This window comes from Lutra lutra, chromosome 6 (assembly GCF_902655055.1).
Source record: "Lutra lutra chromosome 6, mLutLut1.2, whole genome shotgun sequence".
Classification (NCBI taxonomy): Eukaryota; Metazoa; Chordata; class Mammalia; order Carnivora; family Mustelidae; genus Lutra; species Lutra lutra.
In genome coordinates this window covers 76,436,255-76,461,986 of record NC_062283.1, presented here as the reverse complement: position 1 = coordinate 76,461,986, position 25,732 = coordinate 76,436,255, and the positions used below count along the sequence as shown (strand labels likewise).

At 34.5% G+C, this 25,732-nt stretch overlaps 1 protein-coding gene across 4 annotated transcripts in view; it reads right to left on the bottom strand.

The window, feature by feature from the left end:
- The window catches only part of NKAIN2 (sodium/potassium transporting ATPase interacting 2), a 1,050,746-nt gene that overhangs the window by 517,920 nt on the left and 507,094 nt on the right, over positions 1 to 25,732 (bottom strand). For all 4 annotated transcript variants that reach the window (XR_007128249.1, XR_007128250.1, XM_047734703.1 and 1 more), the window contains one exon: positions 23,543 to 23,680. Coding sequence is in view for 2 of the 4 variants with exons in the window: in XM_047734703.1 (XP_047590659.1) it covers positions 23,543 to 23,680 (138 nt within the window). In the remaining 2 variants the exon portion in view is untranslated. The remainder of the gene's footprint in view (positions 1 to 23,542; positions 23,681 to 25,732) is intronic.

The following is a 25,732-nucleotide window of genomic DNA, read 5'->3' as shown; positions in this document are numbered from 1 at the left end:
ATGATCTGAGCTGAAGGCATAGGCTTAACCCACTGAGCCACCCAGTCACCCCACCATAAGAGACTCTTAATCTCACAAAACAATCTGAGGGTTGCTGGGGTGGGGGTAGTGATAGGGTGGCTGGGTTATGGATAATGGGGTATGTGCTATGGTGAGTACTATGAATTGTGTAAGCCTGATGATTCACAGACTTGTACCTCTGGGGCAAATAATGCATTATATGTTAATAAAAATGAAAACAAAACAAGAGTTTAGTTGACATGGACAGGGGTGGACAAGTGAATATACTTCAGAAATGACAGAGCCAGATCTTTATCCTCAGATTCAAAGACCTTGCCTCTAGCCAAATTTTATGAGTTTTAGAGAAAAACATTTTATTAAATTATGAGCAACTTGCAATTTCCAGACAAATGCTTAATATTGTCCCATGTAACTATGGGGGGAAAGTCATGACTTCAGAAATTCCTGACCAGTAAAACTCTATTCAGTAAGTATGTGGTTACTGCTCAGATGTTGTGATGTAACTCTTCACTCTGTTATCAACTGCTCTGGGGAAGCTAAGCATTCAAACTGTCGAAAAATGAAAATGGCTATTGGCATGGGGGAAAAGTCTGCACCACTGGTGAAGACTCTCTATTACTTCTACGATCACTGCCTTTTAGTTTATATGAATCAAGCACACAGTTAAGTTCACTGAAGGTCAATGGAAAAAGCACAGCTGAAACAGGATCCAGTTTGGTTCAGGAAAGGTAAATGCTTACATGTTGTTGATTGGCATGTAAGTCATTCAACACTCCTCCCTTAGGAATCTATATGAATCTCTGTATTCATACAGACTAAAATAGTTCCTATGAGGGCAGAGAATGAAAGGGTCCATAACGTACTCCTCCCCCCCCTTTTTTTTTTAGCATGAATATTGTTCATTTACATCCAATGCACTGCTGTCATCCCAAATCATACTAGATGACAGAACAAAACCCAAGGTCCTGAGACAGAGCTCAACACAAGGAAAATGTGGATTACTGACCCAAGTGTAATACAAGGACCTAGGAATTCCTATCAGAAGCACTGGGTCTAAGCATAAGTAATAATTGACGTTCTAATGCTGCCAAAATCAGGCACTTTGGAGGGCCTTTAGGAAATGGAATAAATAGTAACATCTGTGTACTGGAGGCAAGGCAAGTGGTATTCCCATTCAGACAGGCCATGGCAAGGCTGGAAGGCTGCCATCAAAACCTGAGCCAGTAAGCTGAGACCTACACTGGTGGCTATGAAGGCTGAGAGTAATACTGTGACAGCAGGTATTGGGAACACTAATCTCTGGCCTCCAGTAGCTATGGCGGTAGCAAAGATAGAAAAGGGCAAAGTAACTGGACTGTCTGGGTGCAGTCATACCGCAGCAGGTGGTGGCATTTTATGAAGGACTGAGCTTTCTGGGTAGATACTGCATGGTCCTTCAGCAACGCAGCAGTGTATTTGAGTACTGACTTCATTGGTAAGGTAAAATAACCAGGACTAATCTCTTGGACATGGATGAGCATCCCTGGGCATGCTAGAGCATAACATATAAGAGGGTGATGGAGTGGACGAAATTGCACTTTATGCTAATTTGGGGCAGGTGTGAGCTTGGGAGTCTTTAGAACTTGGATATTAAAGGCCGTGTGATTTTGTTTTGTTGCAGTTGATGAGATCTTAGGATATCTAAGTTCCAGCTTAAAATAAGTAAATGTGAAGCTACAAGAGTTCTGTTCTTTGGCAGGTGGCAGAGATCCCATGAGCATTCTGTATTAAAAGGATTATGATTTATCCCTACAAGCTGTATTGTTATATCAACAAGATTTGGTTGAGTATAATTTGTTTTAAGTACAAGTACATAAGTAACAGAGATTTCTGTTTTTTAAAATGAAGCTGAAAATAACATCATCAGAGTCTTGCCTCTAACAGATTCTTCATCAACATTTTAGAAATGAGATCCCTGGACAGAATCATGATGGGTATTCACCTTCTACTTTACTTACAACCCCTACGACCTAAATTAAGTTTGGAACATAATCAAATGCATTGAAATTTTTAATTTTTTAAATTTTTTATAAACATATAAGCATTAAAAATTTTTATGTAAACCTTGATACAGATTAATTTTTCTGATATGATAATGCCTCAATAAAATATTCATCTGGAATACCAGTTACAAATTATTGTACCTGTGCAAAATGTGAACTAGTGACTTAATAAACTTTATATTTTTCAAAATATTCATTTTGTGGTTTAAATTACAGATCCTAGTAAAGAAAGCATAAATCAAAATTTCAAAAGAAGCAATTCATTCCATAGGTTGCCTTTTAGCTTTGTTTAGCTTTGTTTCCTTTGCTGTTCAGAAGCTTTTTATTTTGAGGAAGTTCCAATAGTTTATTTTTGCTTTTGTTTCCCTTACCTCAGGAGACATACCCAGTTACAAAGTTGCTATGGCCAATGTCAAAAAGGCTACCGCTTGTGTTCTTCGCCAGGATTTTAATGGTTTCCTGTCTCATATTATGGCATATCTGATAAATGGTGAGTATCTAAAATTTATAAAGAACTTTTAGAAGTCAATACCCCAAAAACAAATAATCCAATTAAAAATGGGCAGAAGACATGAATAGACATCTTTCCAAAGAAGACATACAGATGGCCGACAAACACATGACAAGATGCTCAATGTTACTGATCATCAGGGAAATACAAATCAAAACTCAGTACAATATCACCTCACACCTATCAGAATGGCTAAAATCAACAACACAAGAGACAACAGGTGTTGGCAAGGATGTGGAGAAAGATGAACTCTCTTGCAGTGTTGGCGGGAATGCAAACCAGTGTTGCACACAATAGAATATTACCCAGCCATCAAAGAGAAAGAAATCTTGCCATTTGCAATGACGTGGATAGAACTAGAGCATATTATGCTAAGCAAAATAAGTCAGTTAGAGAAAGACAAATACCATATGATTTGCACGTATGTGGTATTTAAGAAACAAAACAAATGATCAGAGGGAGAAAAAAGAGAGATCAAACTAGAGAACAAAATAATAGTTACCAGAGGGGAAATGAATAGGGGGATGGGTTAAATAGGTGATGGCGATGAAGGAGTACACTGGTTGTGATGAGCACCGGGTGTTTAATGGAAGTGTTGAATCACTAAATTGCACACCCAAAACTAATGTTACACTGTATTTAACTAACTAGAATTTAAACAACAACTTAGAAAAAAATAAGAAAGAATAATTCAAATAAAGAACACAAATAATGAAACAAACATCAGTTTATCACCATGGGCATAGTAATAGGCACAACAGTTTTGCATATTTATGCTCCCTGAAGCAGAAAACATATTGTCTGCAGAGTTAGTGAGATTTGTTGTAGATGGTTGTGTGTTGCTCTTGAAAGACAAAAAAAGTAGAAAATATATTATCTAAGTTGGGGTAACCAGGATGGGCTGAAGTTTGCTAAATTGTAACTAAAATCCTAAATGCAAGAGCCATAGGCTTAGAGCCTATGTAGCCCTCTAGGGCTGAGAGAAAAAAAAACAAAAACAAAAACAAAAACCAAAAAACACAGGAAGACTGAGCCATATAAAGTGACAACCAAAGGCTTCCTGTGAAGGCTTTTCCCTTTCCTTAGGTCAATTGAAATTATCAAGGGCTGTTTTAGTTTTCATATAATTTGCATTTTAAGTACCAAACATTTTTCTGTAATGACACTAAATTTTTTAATAGCAAAATGGAACAAAATTCAAATTAATTGTTTGGATTTTGGCTATGGCTATGGCCTTCAAGGATGTTCCCCCAGGATGGCAGTGAGACAGTCTTCTTTCCCTCCTTAGGAAAGTAGAGAAAATACTCAGTACCTGATTATAAAAAAGCAAACAAGAGGGGCGCCTGGGTGGCTCAGTGGGTTGAATCCTCTGCCTTCGGCTCAGGTCATGATCCCAGGTTCCTGGGATCGAGCCCCACATCGAGCCCCGCATTGAGCCCTGCATGGAGCCCTGCATCGAGCCCCACATGGAGCCCCTCATCAGGCTCCCTGCTCAGCAGGGAGCCTGCTATCCCCCCTCTTCTCTGCCTGCCTCTCTGCCTACTTGTGATCTCTGTCTGTCAAATAAGTAAATAAAATCTTAAAAAAAAAAAAAAAAGCAAACAAGAGCCTTGCTTTTAGTTAACAGGTCTAAAAGAATACAACCAGAAATAAAGATAGCCAAATGACTGATCAATTTACAGATTTAAAAAATCTATTTTTCTGAATTACACTGCAAGAAAATAACACATAACAAACAAATGAAAAACCTCTTGTGAGTCACCCCCCAAAAAAGATGTCACAAATCTTTACATACCAGACTCATCCGGAGGGCCTGTATCAGAGTGGATGTCTGGCCCCCACTTCCAGTTATCAATCGAGCAGGGCAGAGCCTATAGACAATTTGCATTTCTAACAGTTGCCAGGGGATGTTTTGAGAATAAACGCTTTAAGGAGTCTTGAATCCCTTATCTGAGGGATGATAATTTCGTCCAGCAACTCTGAGAGTTAGGAAAATCAATGTTAGAGAAATACTTATATACTGACTCATCATTTGTTAGCTGAATGCCTGAGAGCCAGTCACTTAAAAGAGCTCAGTCTTTCATGATCTACACATGCTCCCCATCTTGGAAGGATTCAAGGACAAGTTAATTGAAAAGACTGGTTTATACTGTGCAAGTCCTCTTAATTGTGGAAAAAATAAGTGTATAAATAAATAAATTTATGTATACATAAATAAATACCATACACAATTGGAATTGGAAGGAATTAAAGTATTAAGGGAATCTCTGGAAAAATGAACCTATAAAGACCAAAACTTTTTTTAAAAAGCTTACTATTAAATCATTTAGCTTAGAAGGGCATTTTTCTTCTATAAAAAAATTGTTTTATTTAATTTATGAGCAGTCTTTTCCCACACCACTGGCTTAACATCCTCTTGCTGTACCAAAAATTTAAGAAAGATGCAGACCTATAGCTTCCAAAGCCAAAGAATAAAGCAAGTCCAAATAATCCTGAAAACAAGAACACAGTTGCCCAGGGAAGTAACTGCTCTGAATTTACTTTCATTTTGTGGTTATAATGTGCATACTAGATGATGTTGAGAAGATGACTAGGATTAACAAAAAATCCTGATAGGTCTCTTCAGAGAAGAAAGGGGAGTCAAAAAAGAAAAAGGGAAGTTAAAAAAAATCAAGGGAAGCTTTATTATTTTTATGATGATATAATGGCAGAGTATCTCTTCCAAACAATTTGTATTTTGATCCAACTATTTCCTGGAATATAAGATTGAATTAAAAGTCCATATTTAGGGGTGCCTGGATGTCTCAGTGGGTTAAGCCTCTGCCTTCAGCTCAGGTCATGATCTCAGGGTCCTGGGATAGAGCTCCTCATCGGCTCTCTGCTCAGGAGCCTGCTCCCCCCCATCCCCCACCTGCCTCTCTGCCTACTTGTGATCTCTGTCAACTAACTAACTAAATAAATAAATAAAATCTTTAAAAAAAAAGTCCATATTCACTATATATCAGAACCATAAGTGTATGAAAAAGATGAAAATCTAAATATAATAACAGAAAGGTCAAAGTTTCCTTGACTGTTGATTACTGACAAAAATAAAAGCAGTAGGGGGCTTGAATGATTTCAGCAATTAACTACTTACAAATACACCTCATAAACGAAACTTCGTATTGTGAAAAATAATCTAGATACTAAAAGTGGTTTTAATATAAAATGTTCTATAATTGAAACTTTACATTAAGTAATATAGATTAAATGGAAGAGTTTAAAATTTTCCTAATCCCAAAATAATTCCAAAATCTATCCAGTCCAGCAATCTAAAATTGATTTCACCTAAAAAAAAGCTGCCACCCTTCCGCTTATTACTCTACAACTGCACATGAAGACAAACTTTAAAAAATACATCCACTGAATATTTTTTGAGAAAAGATGCATAGCCAACAATAGAAAAAGAAAAATGTGGGTGCCTAAGTGGCTCCATGGGTTGAGCCTCTGCCTTCGGCTCAGGGCGTGATCTCAGGGTCCTGGGATTGAGTCCTGCATCGGGCTCTCTGCTCAGCAGGGAGCCTGTTCCTCATCTCTCTCTCTGTCTGCCTCTCTGCCTACTTGTGATCTCTCTCTGTCAAATAAATAAATAAAATCTTTAAAAGGAGAAAAAAGAAAAAGAAAAAGAAAAATGTATTATATGTAACATGTATAAGAGCTCTTGCATCCATCCTGAGTTTTCTGAGGACAATCTCCATTTCCTTCTTCTTCTATCCAGATATCAGAGCTATAAATATGCTGATATGTGAATCTGTAACCAGTTGAGTATCAATATAATTATTTCCCTAACTTTCTAACGTATTTGATGGATGTCATCCTTATATTCCTACATACTTCTACAAAAGAGTTTATAAGATGTACCATTTAAAATTATTCTTCTGAAAGGATATAATTACAAATACCCTATAACTTTCCAATTATTAACAACAGGAGCACTAAGGATGAATTGTGAAATCAAATATATTAGCATGATATAAATGAAGAGCAGCATTAAAAGAACAGGCTATTCACAGAATAGAAGTATAAGGAAAGAGTAAATGGTATATGAGGGTTATAACATAATCTGTACTTAAATCTTTTGTTTTTAATAGATTTTTTACAGCCCTTCAAATTTAATATGTTGGAGAAGTTGAAAATATTCAGATAGTTCAATGAAGTGGCTAATTTTGTGAGTAAAAGAGGAAAGAAAAATATCACTTGCTACATGGAAATACAATGAAGAAAATAATGTTTTAAGTAGTCCTTAAGTTGTAGTCTGAATACTAATCCAAAACAATATATGAGACTGAAAATAATTCTTTGGCTAATCATTTAGCAGTATTTTCAGGTTCTAACCCCAGGACATTGTTTGCAAATTCACTTGGAATTTGATTTTGCAGAAAAACGTAATTTCCTTAATAGACATGACATTTATTAGACATACTGTGTACCCCTTCTACTCGTATCATTCTAAATATTTGTGCTTTATATTTTATGTCTCTTTTTCTGCCTCCTCTTGGTAGCTAGAGTAAGTGTCAGCATCCCCATTTTAAAGATGAGGAAACTCAAAAAAATTAAAGTAATTGCTACGGTGTAACCCACATGCAAGTGTACAAAAACCAACACAATTCTAGAAGGGAGAAGGCAAAGTATTTTATCCATAGTTGGGGCCGGTGACATAGCATCTCACAATGGGACATGAAAGTAAAGGGTTTCTATGTAATGGGACAAATCCTCAGCAGGGTGCTGTTCTATTCCTACCTACAGAGCCAGACTTCTTGGGGGTATAGCTCAGTGGCAGAGCATTTGACTGCAGAGCCAGACTTCTTAAATCTATAACCTCAGCAAGTCAGCAAACACTGCATTGTGTAGTAGGTATTAGCTGAATTTGTCTACACTGGAGGAGAGTGACACAACTGTTACAGACCTATGAAGATCTGTTCAGGGCAAAATGGGAGCAGTAATAGAGCAGTACAAATAGAGTTCATGAACCTGTCTCTTAATAATTTTTTGCTAGACTTCAAGGAATTGGAAATTTAAATGCTAGAAATTCTTTACTGTTGCCCTTTGTGCTCTGAAATCAGAAGTAATCACTCCGTATTTAGCTGCATGTGAACAGAAGCACAGAAGGCAGAAATGTAGCAAAGTAGGAGGCAGGAATTGGGCAGATATCATTTGTGGTTCAAGGTTGCAGGGACAGGTTAGGTTGTAGGAATTGGTAAGTGACACCAGAACCATATAGTGATTATAGTATGGCATTTGTACTTTGTGTGTGTGCTCTAGGTCATAAGTTATATATGATTCACTGTCTTGTGCCTTTTCATTCCTTGGAGATGCAGCATAACCTAGAAGAAAAGGCAAGAACTTTGAAGACAGACTTATGACAAATCCAAAGTGTCTACATAATAGCAATATGAGGTACTAAGAAGGTTACTTAGTTTCACTAAGCATCAGTGGTCCTCTGTAAACTTAATTTTTACCATTCTACCTTAAGTGACCATGGGAAAGACTTATATGACCATATATATATATATATATGTATATACATATATATATATATAATAGTGAATATTGTTACATATGAGACATCAGGGTAATTGTTATTATCATAATTATTTCAGGTCTAATCTTTATCTAGTAACCCCTGCACACGATTAATAAGAGACAGAAAGAGAGAAACAGAAGAAAAGTTGTCTTAGTGCTGGTTTGATCTAGTGCAAAGGGATAAAAACAAGACATCAGGCCTCAAATGAAGTCACTTACAGTAAGTGACTTCACCAAACTGAAAATTGACCCTAATTACAGCTTTAGCTCTCCCAGAAATGGAATTCAAAACAGTCACTCAGGAATTGCCTGATAGTACAAGTTGGGTTATCTGCCTAATAGACCTCTGCCATCCCCTAAAGGAAAGTAACCTACACTTTTTCTTTCTGCCTAGTATAACATTTTTGTTCCTGCTCCCTTCTGCCTATAAAAGTCCTTCATTTTATACAGCTCCTTGGTGCTTCCTTCTATCTGCTAGATGGGATGTGCTCAATTTGAATTGACTTTTGCTCAAATAAACTCTTAAAAATTTTAATATACCTCAACTTTGAACAAAATCATACCACAAAGGATTTACCTACACAGAGAATATACCTTTTTGCAATTGTGTAAAAGGCACATTTAATGTTAGAGCAGATGGCATGGCATACCTGGAAGTCCCAAAAGGACTAGATGTTAGTGAAATATTTTTCTTCTAAATAAATCTGATTTTCTTGATTTTATTCATTGGTCCTAATATTTGTGGGGAAAATCTAAATTAATTTATATTTACTTCACTGAAGTATAACTTATTCCCAGATCACACTGGAAAATGTGGAAAAAGTGGCATTTTGGTGAGGTCATTTAGATACAGATTCTATCTTATTTTTGTAGAGCACTGCTATTATTTTGTATACAACTTCTCCCACTTGCATGTAACCCAATTTTAATGTAATTTTTAGTTGTATAATTTTGGCATCATGTATTTCATGAACTTTTTGCATCTTCTTGATAATACCTGAATTTTTAAATATTCCTATAAACCAACTATGATATAAATACTTTCTAGTTAGACATTTATTTATACACACATAGCTAAATAAAATGGTAAAATGAAATTATTAATAAAGAATAAAATAAAATGTTTTCAAGAGCTAAAGAATTAAATACTCAAATATGTTTTAAAAGAAAAGACAACCAAAAAAATTTTTGGCCTAACAACTCCATTTTATCACTGTTTCTTGCTTTATAAATTTCAAATTTATACTTATATTCTGTATATAGTTTATTATGACTGAAAGCAAACTAAAAAAAATGAGTTCAGAGTTCATTATGCTCTGATTTACAAGGAGTGAAAGCTGAGTGGAAGCTTAATCATGAACAAATTTAAATCCAAGGTGTTTAGTGTTTAAAAAAAAAGAAAAGCAATTTCGGGGAAATGATATAATTACCTAGGTAACACTGAAAAGCCAAAAATTTTTTGAATTTTAAAATCTGCAAAAAATAAATCTGTGATTCTTTACATATTAACAATGATGTACAAATAAAGTAGGGTTGTATAATAATGGATAGTCTGGTTCTCATAATGGAGGGGGTGACCATGGTACAGGAAAAGAGCCATCACCAGATAAATGGTAAATGTTCTCTGAGGTCTCATTCATTTTCACTATTTTATCAAGAACAGTGAGTTTAAACCAGAAAATTGCCTTTGGTAGAATAATTTTTTTAAAAAACAAGTTCATTACATATATTTTTAGTTCAGAAAAGCCTTAATTATATTATGCCTTGGGAATAGGTGTTAGTAGCAGGTATCTAAAAGCAAGTGTTCTATCTGGTTTATTGTAATTCATTCACTTTCAGTCCTAATGCATCAATAATAGCAGGAGCATAAAAAAAACATTACCAGGACACTAATTTCTCCTTGATAAAATTGTATTAGATTTGTTAAAATTGATACAGTTTTAGCCTCTTTCTTAAAACCAGTGAGTTTCATTCCCACAGTAGCTGGTGCTAGCACTCTTCCATGCATGTGAGCAGTACAAAAGAGGCCAGTCCATCTGATTATTCTAGACTGACCTAAAGCTATGGGGCTAAGATTATTTTAATTTTTCTAAGTCTGCAGCTGACAGCATCATGCTAGAAACCTCTCAAAATGTCCACACACTCCCCAAAGCCTTTGATTAAGTGTCTTGTTTTAAAATAATAATAAGGAAATAATAATAGAAAAGGAACAAGAAAAAGAGAATGAGAAGGGAGAAACAAAGGTTTTCTAAGATGATGGAATGACAACTTTGTCAAAATATAATTTTGCCTCATTATAAGTTTTCAAACAAAAAACTAGTCTGAAAGTGTAACCTGAAATGTAAATATAAGCATTTAAGCCTTTAATCAAACACTAACCTTCCAAAACAATGACAAAAGAATTAAAATAAGATGTCTCATGGTCCCAATTTTACTGTTACTATGAAGTGAAATTATTTAAAAACTAGTAGCTTCACTTCCAAGGGGCATCTACTTGCACATGCATGCTAATTTTTCATTCAAAGAGCCTTTTCCCCCATACAAATAAATTCTAGACAGAATGATTTCAACACATGCAGTAAAACATTATTTTTATGAATTCCTGAAATAGACGCGTGCCTCTAAAAGGAAAAAAAAAAGGGAGGGTGGGGGAGAAAAAATGGATTCCATTGTGTTCCAGAAAATGACAGCTTTAGGCAGACAGAGGTTTAACTGTGGAGTTTAGATAACACGTTCTGGTGTATGGAGTTCCCAGATGAGTCAAGGTCTCCAAAAACCACTGACAAGATGTCTACACATAAAACACAGAGATGATCAGGAAAATGACACCCATTCCATTAAAGAGACAGCTGGGCATTCAAAAAGTATCCTGCAAGGAAAACAGTTCACAAGGCACCTGAAGGGTCAACATCAGAATATTTTGTGCTATCGTTGCAAAGAAAGATTTATTTTGAAATAAATAGCATAAAGAATATTCCACAGAAGTGATTTTATAGGAAGTACTACTCCCAAAGACCACTCTTTATTTAGTGTCAATTTGGCTGGAATGGTAAAATGAAAGCTGTTAGTGTATTTCAGAATTAAGTAACTTAAAGTGGAAATCCTTTGTTCAGTCCCAATCTTTTTTTTTCCACTTTTAAAATTATTGTTTATAATTGTTATTTACTACACAAAACCATGCTAAGAAAATTGAAATCGAGGTAAGTCATAAATCTACATCATCCATTTGCCATAGGCATTGCCGTAAAGATTAGCAAATATATGAGGCGGTGCCTGGGTTGCCAAGACCCTGTTTCTTCCTATTGCTGTGGAGGGAGAAGGGGGGGTAGGGCAAAACCAGGAATGAGATGACTTTGATATTATCTGTTTTCACTTTCCTCTTGATTCAGGGATAATACTACATGAGATGAGGAAAAAAAGAATGAGGAAAGAGACCAGCCCAGGGATAAAGAAGATATTTTTAAAAAGAAAGAAACCAAGTATTCCTGAAAGTCTACAACAATAACATGAAATGTAAGCTCCAGAAAATAGATGCTCTGTCAAAATTTAGATTACTAAAATCATGGAAGAAGTGGAAAACTTGAAAAAACCAATTACTGTAGAACAGATTGGAAAGATGATTAAATTGCTACCATTCATGAAAGTACCAGGACTAGATTATTTCATAGATGAGTTTTAGAAAACATTAATATCTCTGATCCTATTTGAACTGTTCCAGATCACAGAAGGAAATCTCAATTTATTCTTTGAAGCTTGCATAATTTGCAAAATATTATAGGTGAAAAGTTATGAATCAATCTAATTTTTGAATAACGTTGCAAGAAGCATAAATAAAAATATCAGAAGTAGAATACAGCCATTGAAGCAAAGGATAATATATTACAAATAAATAAGTTATAGCCTAGGAAAGGAAGGTTGGGTTAATATAAGAACACTTACTAACCTATCTGAATGCATCTAAAATTTAAAAAAAGGAAATATTATCATATTAATGTAGACTCAAAAACATTTAATAAAATATATTGCCTTTCCTGATAATTGAAGGAAACTACTTAATTGTAATAAAGACTACTTATTAAATAGCAATTTTACAATAAATAACAAAACAACTAAAATCTTTAATTTTAAAATCAGGTATGTGACTGAGATTCTTGCTATTGTCTTTTAGATTTAACACTTTCTTGGAGAATCTTATGAATACATTAGGATATAAAATAAATACTATTAATACTAGACATAAATGAAATTTTCCCTTTAAAGATATTACCTGAAAAACCCAAGAGATGCTAGAAAATCTTCACTATATTAATAAGAGAATTCAGACATGAAAAAGGTGCCAAAGACACATATTTTCTCCATTTTAATAATAAAAACTTAGGTGAAAATATTCTATTCACAATTGTTATGAAACCTACAAAACATATATGAATAAATTTAACAACAATGGCACAAAATCTATATGAAAATGTCTACAAAGTCTTATTGAACTGAAGATCAAAATAAAATAAGACAGATTAAAATGGAATGACATTAAATTCTCAATGAGGAATCTGAACTTCATAAATTATCCCTCTGTCAAATTAATTTAAAAAAAAAACCCACAATTCTAATTATAATCTTAATAGGTTTTGTTTTGTTTTGAATTGAATATAATGACTTTTAAATTAACATTAAGGAATAAAAACTGGAGAATAGCCAAGGGAGGTAAGAACAAGTAAAATATTGAGCAGACTTGTTTTACCATTTGTCACAATACTATAAACCCATTAAAATCACAAATTAGGTAGTGACATATGATGCGAATAAATCAATAGAAGAGAACAGAGAAAAAATATGAGAAAAAATCCAGTACATTTCATAATTTAATATAAACAAATAAGATATTTCTGTTATTTGGGAAAATAAATGGTAGAACAAATGGTTTCCCATATGGAAGAAAATAATGTTAGTGTCCTACTTAATATTAAATACTAAAATACATTTCAGATTAATTAAAAGCTTACTATAAATATTAATAAATATCTTGGAAAATAATATAGGATATTATATGTATAACTTCACTATCTTCATTATCAAGACAGGAAACTTAGAAAATACAAATAGTTCCTGAGATAAAAATTTAAATAATAGTCATTTTAGTCAATGGGACCAAAACAAAAAAACAAAACATTAAGAGAGATGTACAGAATTTTTTTTAACAGTTTTTTTTTTGTTTTTTTGTTTTTTTTTACTTGACAGACAGATCACAAGTAGGCAGAGAGGCAGGCAGAGAGAGATAGGAGGAGGAGGCAGGCTCCCCGCTGAGCAGAGAGCCCGACATGGGACTCAATCCCAGGACCCTGAGATCATGACCTGAGCCAAAGGCAGAGGCTTTAACCACTGAGCCACCCAGGTGCCCCGAGAATTTTTTTTTAACACATATTGAAGGGTGATAGGTTAATTCTATAATATCAAAAGATGTTAATACCTATAAATAGAAACTAACTAGAAAATAAACATCTCAAGAAATGGGCAAAGATTTGGATCTTTTACAGGAATTATAAATTGATTTAACATATTCAAAGAGCAATCTGGGACTATAAAATTAAATAGATGTCATTACATTTCCGTATCTTTGCACAACACTTTGTCATCCTCTCAGATCTCATTGATAAAAAGAAAATGATCCCAAAGTAAAACATGTTAAATGTTTATTGTTATGCTTTTGGGTTAAAAAGGTAAGCTGAACATACAATGTGTATACTTCTGCAACTATTAGGAGCAGAACATCAACAGCAGAGATATTTCAGCCAACTGATGGAAGAAGAAGACCAGACATACATGTATTGATTATTAAGCAGAGTGGAACAATTGCCAGCTCACTGTCCATCTGGCAGGGTGAACAGACACAAAGGAAGCTGAAATGTTAGGCAGAATTCTGCAAACTTGCAGAATTCTGGAAACTTGAGGAAGGAACATGTGAACAAAAGTTAAAAATGGGCCAGAGGTGGGGCGGGGGGAGGTGGGCCAGAGAATAGGGATAATCCCTCTATGACTTTGACTTTTAGAACCAGCCAAACACATTTATCTTTCCAGAGAAAGAAAAGAGATTTTTAAATAATTAAGTAAATAAACAAATAGCTATAATATATAATAACTGTTAATTGAAATGATCTGAGTTTAAGGAAGGCAAATGTTCAAATGCATAGAGAATCATCAAAATGATACATGCAAAGTACAGAGCTGAAGGCATAAATGTCTTTTCAAATTAAAAGACCTATAAAATTTTAAATTATGTACACACTTAGATACCTCATCTTGAAATGCTAACACAAGAAGGATAAAATGAATATTTCAAGAACTTCTTTTAAAATCATTTATGATAAAAAAATAAAAAATAAATTTAAAAAAATCATTTATGAAAGAATGAGGAAAAGATTGATATCAGACTTCCCATCAGGAGCACTACTCCCTAGAATGCAACTGAACAATGACTTCAGGGTCCTAAAGAAAAGTGGCTCTCAACCCTGAATTCTGCATCTAACAAAACTATTACTCTATTACTCAACTGTAAAGGTAGAAAAAATTCAGAAAGTTTACCTTGCCAGCATGCCTTTTCAGGAAGTTGTGTGAAGAGTATCAGAAAGAAAGCACATTGCATCTAAGAAAGAATAAATCTAAGTCATAGAACAGAGCAGGGAAGATAGATGTCTAAGAGGCTCAGAGAGCAACCAATTTAGGTAAAAGCAAAAAGAGAGAGTACTATGAGAGAATTCTCCAGGGAAGAAGAGCATACCATTAAAATAAAAAGCTGCAGATAATATCATGATCAAATATGAAGAAAATGGTCTAAATTCAAACAGGAAAGCAATGTGTTCCCAAAATAACAGTAAAATAGATACCCAGCAATAGATAGAATGAATCAAGAATTAAAAATGTATTTAGGATACAGCTAAAAAACAAACAACAACAACAAAAACTCCATTTCTCTTTTACAAAAGAAAAAAGAAAGGCAACCAGAAACTTTGGCAGGAGGTGAAGGGTGGTAAAAACAAAATATGATCCAAAAGTAAATTAGGTTAAAATGATTTCTTTGCTTTTACATACTCTCTAAAGTATATTCTCTACATATATAGATGATATACATATAGACCAATCTATATATTCCAGAATAACTATAAAGAGATTAGGACCAGTGGGAGAGAGGTAAGAGAAAGACTTTTATTTTATTGTAAAACCAATTTTAGTATTTGGTTCTGTAAAATATTGATATGAACAAACTTGATTTTTTTTTTCAGGAAAGTAATACATACACATATATATCACAACATGTTTCCTCTTCAAAATATTTTCCCCAAAATTAATAGATGATTTACAAACATGAATTTAGATTGTCAAAATGTAATTACTTATATTTGCTACATTTTATAAATCTTTAGTCACAGCCTAACTCCAGAATGAGAGCACAGACTATCTTCTTGTAGAACAAATGGCCCACACTTCCCCAAGGGAACACATCCTTTTGAGAATAAATTGCATTTACCATGTTGCATGATTACATTTATTTTAGGACTACAGGCTAAATCCATAAAACTTGTAATGATGTTTTTTTTTTTTTTCTCTTTTCCCTCCCAGGCTTATGGGAAAAGACTTATTTTCACAACTACTCTAAGTCATTAGAAGCATTGTTAATTTACTACTATCTCAAGTCTCTTCATCTCTAATCTACATTGATTTTCTGTCCTGAACACAGAAAGTGTGAATTTTTAATGCTTTAGCTGCAATAAGTTTTCTTTTGGATATTTTTTTCTCCATTGAATTGAATTGAATTTTGAATTGAAGGAAAGAGGCAAGGCAACTGCTTGAACATAGATTAATAACTCTAGAAATGACTGCAAGGAGTGTACAAATTTTTAGGGAGGTAACATTATTAAAGGATATAAAGAAGTGAAAACATAAAGAAACATATGACCTAGAAATAAGACATACAAAGTGCTTCTCATTTATTACTGTTGGTTATAATCTCTGTCAGGACCTGAGCTCCATGAGCCATTAAAATTCAGCTCATGGCCCATTATCAGTAAAAAGTAAATTTGAGAAATTTAGAGAAGTTTTTTTTCCCCCATACAAATTAAGTATGTGACTATCTGCTCTCATAGATCTTCTAAGGTGTGTATATATTTCCCAAATAAATGGGCCTTAGATCTGTCCTTTGTTTACTTATTTATTTAATTTTGAGAGAGAGTGTGCAAGAGCACAGGCACAGTAGAGGGGGGAGGAGCAGAGGGAGAGAGAGACTCTTAAGCAGGCTGCATGGTGGGTATGGATCTATCTCAGGACCCTGAGATCATGACATGAGCCTAAATCAAGAGTCTGATGCTTATCAGACTGAGCCACCCAGGCACCCCAGGTCTTCTGGTGCTCCGGTCACTCTGTGGCTCTTAGGTCTTCCCTGGTTGACAAGAGGTTACTTTTCTTTACTATGTTAGCTCAAGGAGAAGAAAATCAAGGAAGTCAAAGCAGGTGAGCTTGTCTGAAACTGCTTCATTGTTGTCTTCTTAATCCTGTGCCCTCACCTTCAATGGGAAGAAGGATGTCTGTCAATTCACAAATCAATACTCATTGAGAAACACATGTAATTTATTTTTTAAAAACTGCTGTAAGGAAACAGAGAGGCCCAAATGGAGCTGTAGTTCTTAAAAAATGGTCAGAAATTAACATTTAAAACTTCAATATATTAACTAAAAAGGGTGAAAGGGTGTTCAATTATTTTATTAATTTGAAAGAATGAGTAGGGATATAATGATACAGTCTAATAGTTTATCATTCTTTTTTTTTAATTTAAATTTATTTTTGTGTGAGAGAGAGAGAAAATGTGCATACACAAGCACAAGGGGGGAGGGGCAGAGGGAGAAGCAGACTCCCTGCTGGGCTGGGAGCCTGACACAGGAGTCAGGACTCCATCTCAGGGTCCTGGGATCATGACCTGAGCTGAAGACAAGCACTTAACCTACTGAGCCACCCAGACACTCTACTTTATCATTCTTAAAACACCAGGAAGAAGGATGAATGAACGTTGGGTTCTTTTTCTAGCCATCACAGCCCTATTTTGTCAAATTAGCTTTAACCACATTATTTTAATCTTTTGCTTTTTCACTGATAAAACAGGAAACTATTCCAATCATTCCTATTCATTTAATTTTAGGGTTAGCTATTGCAGTCTAAACTGATGTCGTGGCAAACCTCTGCACTAGATATGATAACATGCATTAAAACATATTTTGCCAAATGATATGGGTAATACATAATATGTTTTTTTTCCATTACATAGACACAAATTCATCAGTCCTTTAGAGCTCTTTACCAATAACAAATGTGGGAGGAGATACTTTGTCTTTAGTTGATATATATTAGGTATAAATCATAGGATATATACAGATGTGTCTATATATGAATTATCATCATCAAAATGCTGATTGTTATAAGAAAAGAAAAAACACCATTCCAAGTCACTATTTCTGGAAATTAAGGATGCCCTATGATGATGTTCTTTTGCAAGAAAAAAAAATATCCATCACTAAGGGTTTTCTGTTCTTAATTCTTGAGACATGAGATCATTTCCTCACTAAAAACAAAACTAAAAATATAATCCTTGATAAAGGATGGCAGATCACAATTTAAAATCTAAATGCTCTCCAAATTGCCATGATGGATTTTAAGTTTTCCAATAACATAACAAAACTTGTTTTCATTTGTTAGATAGATTGTGGTCCTCTGTACTGTGCTCCTAAGTGACACTTCAGTACAGGGGTTAAGGGCATGGGTTTGGCAGTGAAAAGGACCTGGGTCTATAAACTAACTCTGCTATTTCCTAGCTAGGCATATGAATTTGGACAGAAATTGTGTGAATCAATATGAGGTTCCTAGGAACTGTAGAGGAAGATGTCTAAGAGCATCTGTAGAAGGTAATGGAAGTGGTTAAAAAAAAAACTGACTCTTATATTACTGTGATCCTGGTACGCTGTCCTCTCCTTTATTTTTATGAAATCAGAGTAGTTGATTTTTAGATATTTTAAATTTATTTCTAGTTTCAGGACCGGGTTTCCTTGATCAAACCAGGGGGCCCAAGCTAAGAAAGGTATTATATTTTCTGTCAAAATAATTTAAATAGAAAAGAAAAGTGGAAAGTGGGGGGAGTAAGAGAGGAAAAAAGAAAGGATGCAAGGAAAATAGGAAAAAAGGTAGGAAGGAAGGAAAAAAGAAAGAAATCTTTTTGGCCATTCAGCAACCCATATTCTGGTAATGTCACCAAGAAAATTCCTGTGCCTTTAGCTGTTAGGAACTTGTACACTCTTCAAATTACTTTAGACAACTTAGAGCAGTGCAACTTATTAACATTTTTTGGTCATTAAGAAACTGATATCCCATCACATCCTAGTCCAGATGAAGATGGGCTGGACCGTTCCATTTATGACATGAGGAAATGCTTTCATGGGAGCCATCCGTGAATGATTTATAAATCATTCTGCAAGAGTTAACTAGGCCTTTCTGGGGGGGGATTTGATGTTGTCAAGAATTCTATAATACACAGGCTTCCTATGGGTTCTGGCTTCAGATTTCCTTTGCTTAGAATTGAAATCATCATTTTCCTTCAACATATTATATTCCTTGAAATGCCAGAGACCCTCAAAGGCTACTGTTGAGTTATTTTTCCAGTTAACCTGTTTTAAATTTTTAAATATTTTGTCTTCACTCTTAGGAAAAAAAAAGATTAGTAAACAAAATTCAATGAAGACATCATTATGCTTTTCAAAAGGATAATTAAATTTTATAATTTTTTAAAAATTATATATTTATTTATTTATTTTAGAGACAGAGAAAGAGAGAGAGTGTGTGTGGGAGGGGCAGAGGGAGAATCTCAAGCAGACTCCCTGCTGAGCATGGAGACTGACATAGCTTTTGAGCCCACAGACCCTGAGATCATGACCTGAGCCGAAATCAAGAGTCAGACACTTAACAAACTGAGCCACTCAGGCACCCCTAAATTTTATAATTTGTAAAGCAATAGAAGACAAAGGGACAGGGAGTTTATTTTAGCAAGAGACAAAGGGACAGGGAGTTCATTTTAACAAGAGTCAAATAATAAACATCAAAATAAAAATTGATATTTAAAGGATAAATATCTTTATCATATCAATACATAAAAACTGTTATGATAAACACTAAGACTCCAAAGGAAAAAAAATAAGCAAATGTAAATCCATACCAAAAGACAATCCTTCCAAAAAGGATATACAAATGGAAAATAGCTAATGAACATGTGAAAAGTCCAACTCTGTCAAGATAAGAAATGCAATTCAAAACAAAAATGACATTTTCTTCTCCTATCTCACAAAGGTCAGGAAGAGTGCAGTAAAATAAACTCTGCTGTACATTTCTGGAAGGATAATTCAGTAAAATAATGTTGGATAGGTAATTCCCAATTATATACTAAAAACCTTAAAATTGTTCATATTATTTCATTATACTGAGATATTTCTTCTAAGGGATGAAATCACAAATAAAGATGAGAGTATTTTTATGAAGATGATTATATGGAATTATTTATCATAAAAACAAGGAAATCACTATATATAATATATAACAACCCATAATATATGTTATGTATTATTATATAGTATGATAAATAACAAGAGTGTAAAAGGTTAAATGAATATCTGAATTTAAAATTGTTTGATATGATGTTAAAAGAGATGAAGACCTATTTGAAATGTAGAAGAATCTGACATGGTTCTTTTTTTTTTTAAGATTTTATATTTATTTGACAGAAAAAGACATAGTGAGAGAGGGAATACAAGCAGGGGGAGTGGCAGAGGGAGAAGCAGGCTTCCCACTGAGCAGGGAGCCAGATGTAAGGCTCGATCCCAGGACCCAAGCCAGAGGCAGATGCTTAATGACTGAGCCACCCAGGTGCCACAGAATCTGGCATGTTTCAGTTGCACATACGTGAAGGAAATATGCAGAAATATTAATAATAACTTTCAGTTTGAAATTATGAGTGTATTCTATTTTTAAACTGAATTTTTTATAATGCAAAAATATAAAACAGCAATAAGAAATAATAAAGGCCTATACATTTAGGGGAGAGAAAAATAAATTTCACTGTTCATATCTGAATCTCCAGGACACAGAGAGCTTTTGGAAATTAGCTAAGTGCAACAATACATTATTTTTAATTACAGCTTGCCCCAGTTATGCATTTTTCTGCTAAACACAGATTCTTCAACGATCACAATTTCTGGCATCTGTAATTTCATTCAGATTTCTTTTAACTTTCTTTAATTCCTCTGGTCATCTTTAGGCAAATTAAAAATATTAACTCCATTTTTATGTCAAATTCTCTACTTTCTGAATCAATGTTTGACTTTTAACATAGCATAACGGACATTAGATTCCATTAATTTGATTATTCAGAAGTTTGTTATACAGAAAATATACAGAAATAAATAGCTAGACCGGAAATCAGTACCAAAACTGAAATGATACTATAATATAAACCTAAAACACAGCATTAGTTTTACAAAAAGGTAACAGGTGGAGGCCAGAAGGGCTATGAGGAGACTCTCAATGAAGACAGGAAGGACAGTAAGGAAGTGATTTTTGAGGACTGGGGAAAAAAGGATTTGTAGTAAATTACTATCAGAACAATGAGCTTGACCATTGGCTGCGATACTAGGAAGAGAGAAAACATACCTATCAACCTGTGGATCTGGCTAAGTGGATTTCCAAGCAAAGAGCTGACTGTGTTATTTGCCCCCTTTTAGCCACACATAGTATGACAATTATAAGAGAGGGTGAGCAAAAGAGAGACCAATTCAGTTCTAAGCAGAATTTAGAGAATTTATTTCCAGCTCAGGACTTTCAGAGTTGGAAAATAAAGGTTTCACATTTACAGAATCTCCAACTGGCAAGAGGTTTTTCAAGTAAGACACTCTCAAGGAAAAGATCAAATTCAGAATGCTGTTTGCAAGTTGAGATCAAAGCAAAGATGTTGCTCTAAGACCCATTGTTAAGACCTCAGAAAGATTTCAGAGACACTCTCAGCTATATAAAATATCTAACAATCTTAAAGCTGTCGCTTGGCATCTTAATTCTCATCTCATGTTAGAGTGAACAGCCTTTCTTCAGAAGATTTGTGGTTATGTGTTTTATCTAAAGGGATGGGATTATAATTTGATACATAGAAATTCTACAAAATTGTTTAAAGAGTTGTAGCAGCCTGGAATAAAAGGGAAAAAAATTGTTCAATCACTAACTTAGAACACCTTGCTCTATTTTAAATGGCTTGCCATTCTATCACTAGTCTATACAATTTAATATCATTTCAAATTCAAAACGAGAAAAATATTATAGCTAACTTTTATTGACACTTTTTAAATATCAAGCATTGTGCTAAGGACATTTTACAGGATATTCCATTTATTTCCTCCCAACAAAACTCTGAGTTTTTAAACTGTTCGAACATTTTGATCCACATCTAGATTTTTATTCCAAGATCTTTATCAGAAACAGAGATGACATATTTATAAGTTTATACTTAGAGCAACATTATTTATACACATAAAATCACAGAGGACCCTCAAAGTCTAATGAGAGAGAACAGTTAAATTAAGAATCTTTCGGGGTGCCTGGGTGGCTCAGTTGGTTGGACGACTGCCTTCGGCTCAGGTCATGATCCTGGAGTCCTGGGATCAAGTCCCGCATCGGGCTCCTAGCTCCACGGGGAGTCTGCTTCTCTCTCTGACCTTCTCCTCGCTCATGCTCTCTCTCACTGTCTCTCTCTCAAATAAACAAATAAAATCTTTTTTTTTTTAAGATTTTATTTATTTATTTGACAGAGAGAGATCACAAGTAGGCAGAGAGGCAGGCAGAGAGAGAGGAAGGGAAGCAGGCTTCCCGCTGAGCAGCGAGCCCGACGCGGGACTCGATCCCAGGACCCCGGGATCATGACCTGAGCCGAAGGCAGCGGCTCAACCCACTGAGCCACCCAGGCGCCCCACAAATAAAATCTTTTTAAAAAAAATTAAGAATCTTTCATATAATGACTTATAACTAATTAAGTGAAGCTTATGAGATAATATAATTATTCTCTTATTTTTAAAGTAGGAGAACCAAAAATTGGTGAGGTCATGCTTGTTTATAATTTTTTTAAAAATGGCAGATCCAAGATTTCAATCCTGATATTATGACTTTGGAAGACCCACTCCCAATCACTGTACTATTTTCCCTATATTGGATCATATTACAATTTATATAAGAAAGTGAATGGTCCTATCATATCTTGTATATTGAAAAACTTCACCCTGCAACAAAACACATCGTACTTTTTACATGATTTACATGGCTATATACCCTTAGAGAGGACATGGACTCATTTCTGGGCATGCACCCAGAGAAGAAAGCTATGGGTTTCTCACTCATCCTTAGCCAGACAGTGGATCCCTTGGTCCAGCTGTCACAACATTGTCTGTTTCAGTCCCAGTGAGCTTTATCTAGGTTCCAGATGACTAGGACAGCAGGTCAGAAGAGGGCATCTTTTATGTGAAGGAGGCCTTTGTGAAACCTGAGAAGGCTTGCTGGTTTGTGTTGAATAAGGCAGAGTTTTAGCTGCACTAGCTTATATATATATTCCTTTACCATAAAATTGCTTTATAATTTTAAATAAATGCTTATAGGCTTTTCCTTTGTCAAAAATAGAAGAGAAAAAATGATGAAACTAAAAAAAATCTACATTAATGAAGAGCTATAGCTGAGATCGGAGGCACATACAAAAGTAAAAAATTCTAAGTTATGGTTCCCATAGCAACTGCAACACAGTTGGATTTCACTTTTATGTTAAGTAAGTTTAACTTGAGTGGAGATGCAAAATACTTCCTCTGAAGCAAAAAGAGAAATATGGAAAATATACAGACTACGGTCTAGATTCTTCCAGCTTTCAAAAGTATCAAATATTAACCCCAATATCTGTAAATATTTTGACATCAGAGCTACATACTCATTAGTATTGATTTTAAACTATATTTATTCAATTTATAAAATATGATTATTTAAAATGGGGAAGATTCCCATCAAAATCTGTTAAATCAAAGGACACAATCTTATAGTTTGGAAATATAGGGGCATAGTTCTGTTTTTAATTAAAAGAAATACTTACTGGAAGTGTAGTTTATGAAAATATAATCTGATTATGTTCACTGTCAAGTGTTTTAAACTTGACATTTTCAGTTACTGTAAATGTAATCTGAAACTAGGAAAACAACCTAATAGTACTTTAAGGAGAGGATATACATATAAATTTTCAAGACATTTGTAGTTTGCATCATTAGTCCAATTTTTCTTTTTTTAAAGAAGCAGGAAAGGTACTTACTCCTGTTATGTAACGAGGTCTATATTGAATAGTTCCAAATAAACCAAGAATGACGATAATAATATGTACAAAATTTGCCAGGATAGGTGCCCACTGATATCCAAGGAAGTCAAATATTTGCCTCTCCAGCACACAAACCTAGAATAGCAAAACAGGATACATAAACATAAGCACAGTGGTGAGAGAGAGAGAGAGAGAGAAAAAGGATCATATTGCATTCTAATTAGCAATTATAATTGTGTTACTCTATCTGGCATTTATCTTTAACAGTGAGACTGACATTTTCAGGTATATTTCAAAGAAGCACTATGGAAGTTGTAGATTCACAGATAGCTACAATCCCTTTAACGATGATTTTGTGGAGGTATCAAGCCATATTTACAGGATATCATCTGCGCAGTTGAAGGATAAATTATATCGTCATATGCACTAACTCTTGGATTCATCAACCAGCAAGTTTGCAAAGTCCACACAAAGGGTTTACTGTTAGGATCTGCCCAAATGTCATTATACACGTTGAGAATATAACAAAGGGGATTGACGTAGAGGAAAAATAACTCATCACCAAGTCAACTGACCTGAATTCTGGACTTAGATCTGACTCCAAACAGCTGTAGTCCCCTAGCTAAGTCTAGCTCTTGTCTGGGATTCTGATGCCTCACTTGTAAAATGCGTGATTTTGACTATTGTTTAAGGTTCTACTACCCCAAATTGACCTGGATTATAAATTAAACATGACTTTCTTTTTTTCTGTCATACCCAATTACCTATATAACTGGCAAAAGGGTGAAAAAAGTACATTAAAATAATGGGGAACAAATATAAAAATAAAGCATCACTGTTATAAAAGCAAGGAACTTAGGTCATTTCAAATTATCTTACATTAATCTGTGCTTACAACTTTACAGTTAACACACAGGTACAAATCTAAGGAGTAAGAGAAGAAAAACAAAACCAGCCAGCCAGCCAGCCAACCAACCAACCAGACAAAAGCTGCCAAAGTCAAGAAGTGCCATTTGATATTGAGAAGGAAAACCTCGATAGCTATCAAGTCTCTCATCAGATCTAACAAAGCAAAAGAGGAATGGTGAGTTAAACTCAGCTTCGTCCTTCGTGTCTTCCCTCAGGTGGAATGATAATCAACTGTTTGGAGTTAAACATTATGAAAGGACCTGATGATCTTCCACACAGAGTCAACAATTTTTTTTTTTTTTCAAGCCAAGCTTTGAAGAAAAGGATTTAAAAAACCCTCAGTTACTAACATCACTGTGCTTTAATGATATTCCTTGTCAGGATACTAACTCTCAAATTAGTGTGCTTTTAAATTAAATACCTGTAGCTCACTTTGAAGATTCCTTGAATGATCATTATTCCCACTGCATTTCTTTAGCTGCACAGCATACATTTCCACCAAGCATTGAAAAAGAAAATAAATTCATGACAACTGTTTGCATAACACTTCTGTTTCCTAAGGCATGCTGGGTACCATATAAGGGCTGTAATGGTAATCCAGCCTTGTCAAATCTTCATTTTCACTTAGTCTTGGTGGTGATTAAAAAAGAGAGAATGTAGTCTGTTCTACCTTGCATATTCTAAATTCACAATACCCACCGGAGTTGCAAAAGTGGAACGTAAATAACATTGCCTATGACTCCAGATTCATAAACCTTGAACTGCCTTCTGATGAAACATTCCTTCAATGCTATCATGCAGTCAACACTGCACATAAAGGAGAACCATTTGTGGTGTTAGGAAGTATTATGTATGCCTTGTTTTTGAATCCATTAATGGTACAAAAAAATAAGTGGTTGTTCTCAGAGTCCCATTGCTAATCATCTGTATAAAAGCTCACTCCAACATAGAACTCTCCATCTTGATCCTATGAATAAACAGTAAGTAGGAATGTAAATAGCAGCAAGAGGAATCTAAACTCTATAAATTTTGAGCGTCATAACTGTGGGGACCCAGCAGGGAAAAAGTATAGAGGATGAAATGCATTAGTCAAACAGTGGGAAATCTCTCAATAAATGCACCAATTATGGAAGAAAATAGCAGCACCATCGTTAATTATAAAAAAATATATAGATGATAATATACTTGCAAAGCCTGCATGGCTAAATGAAGTTACATCAACATGTATTAGTCTTTTTTTTTTTAATGACAGAATTAATACTTTCATCAAACATTACT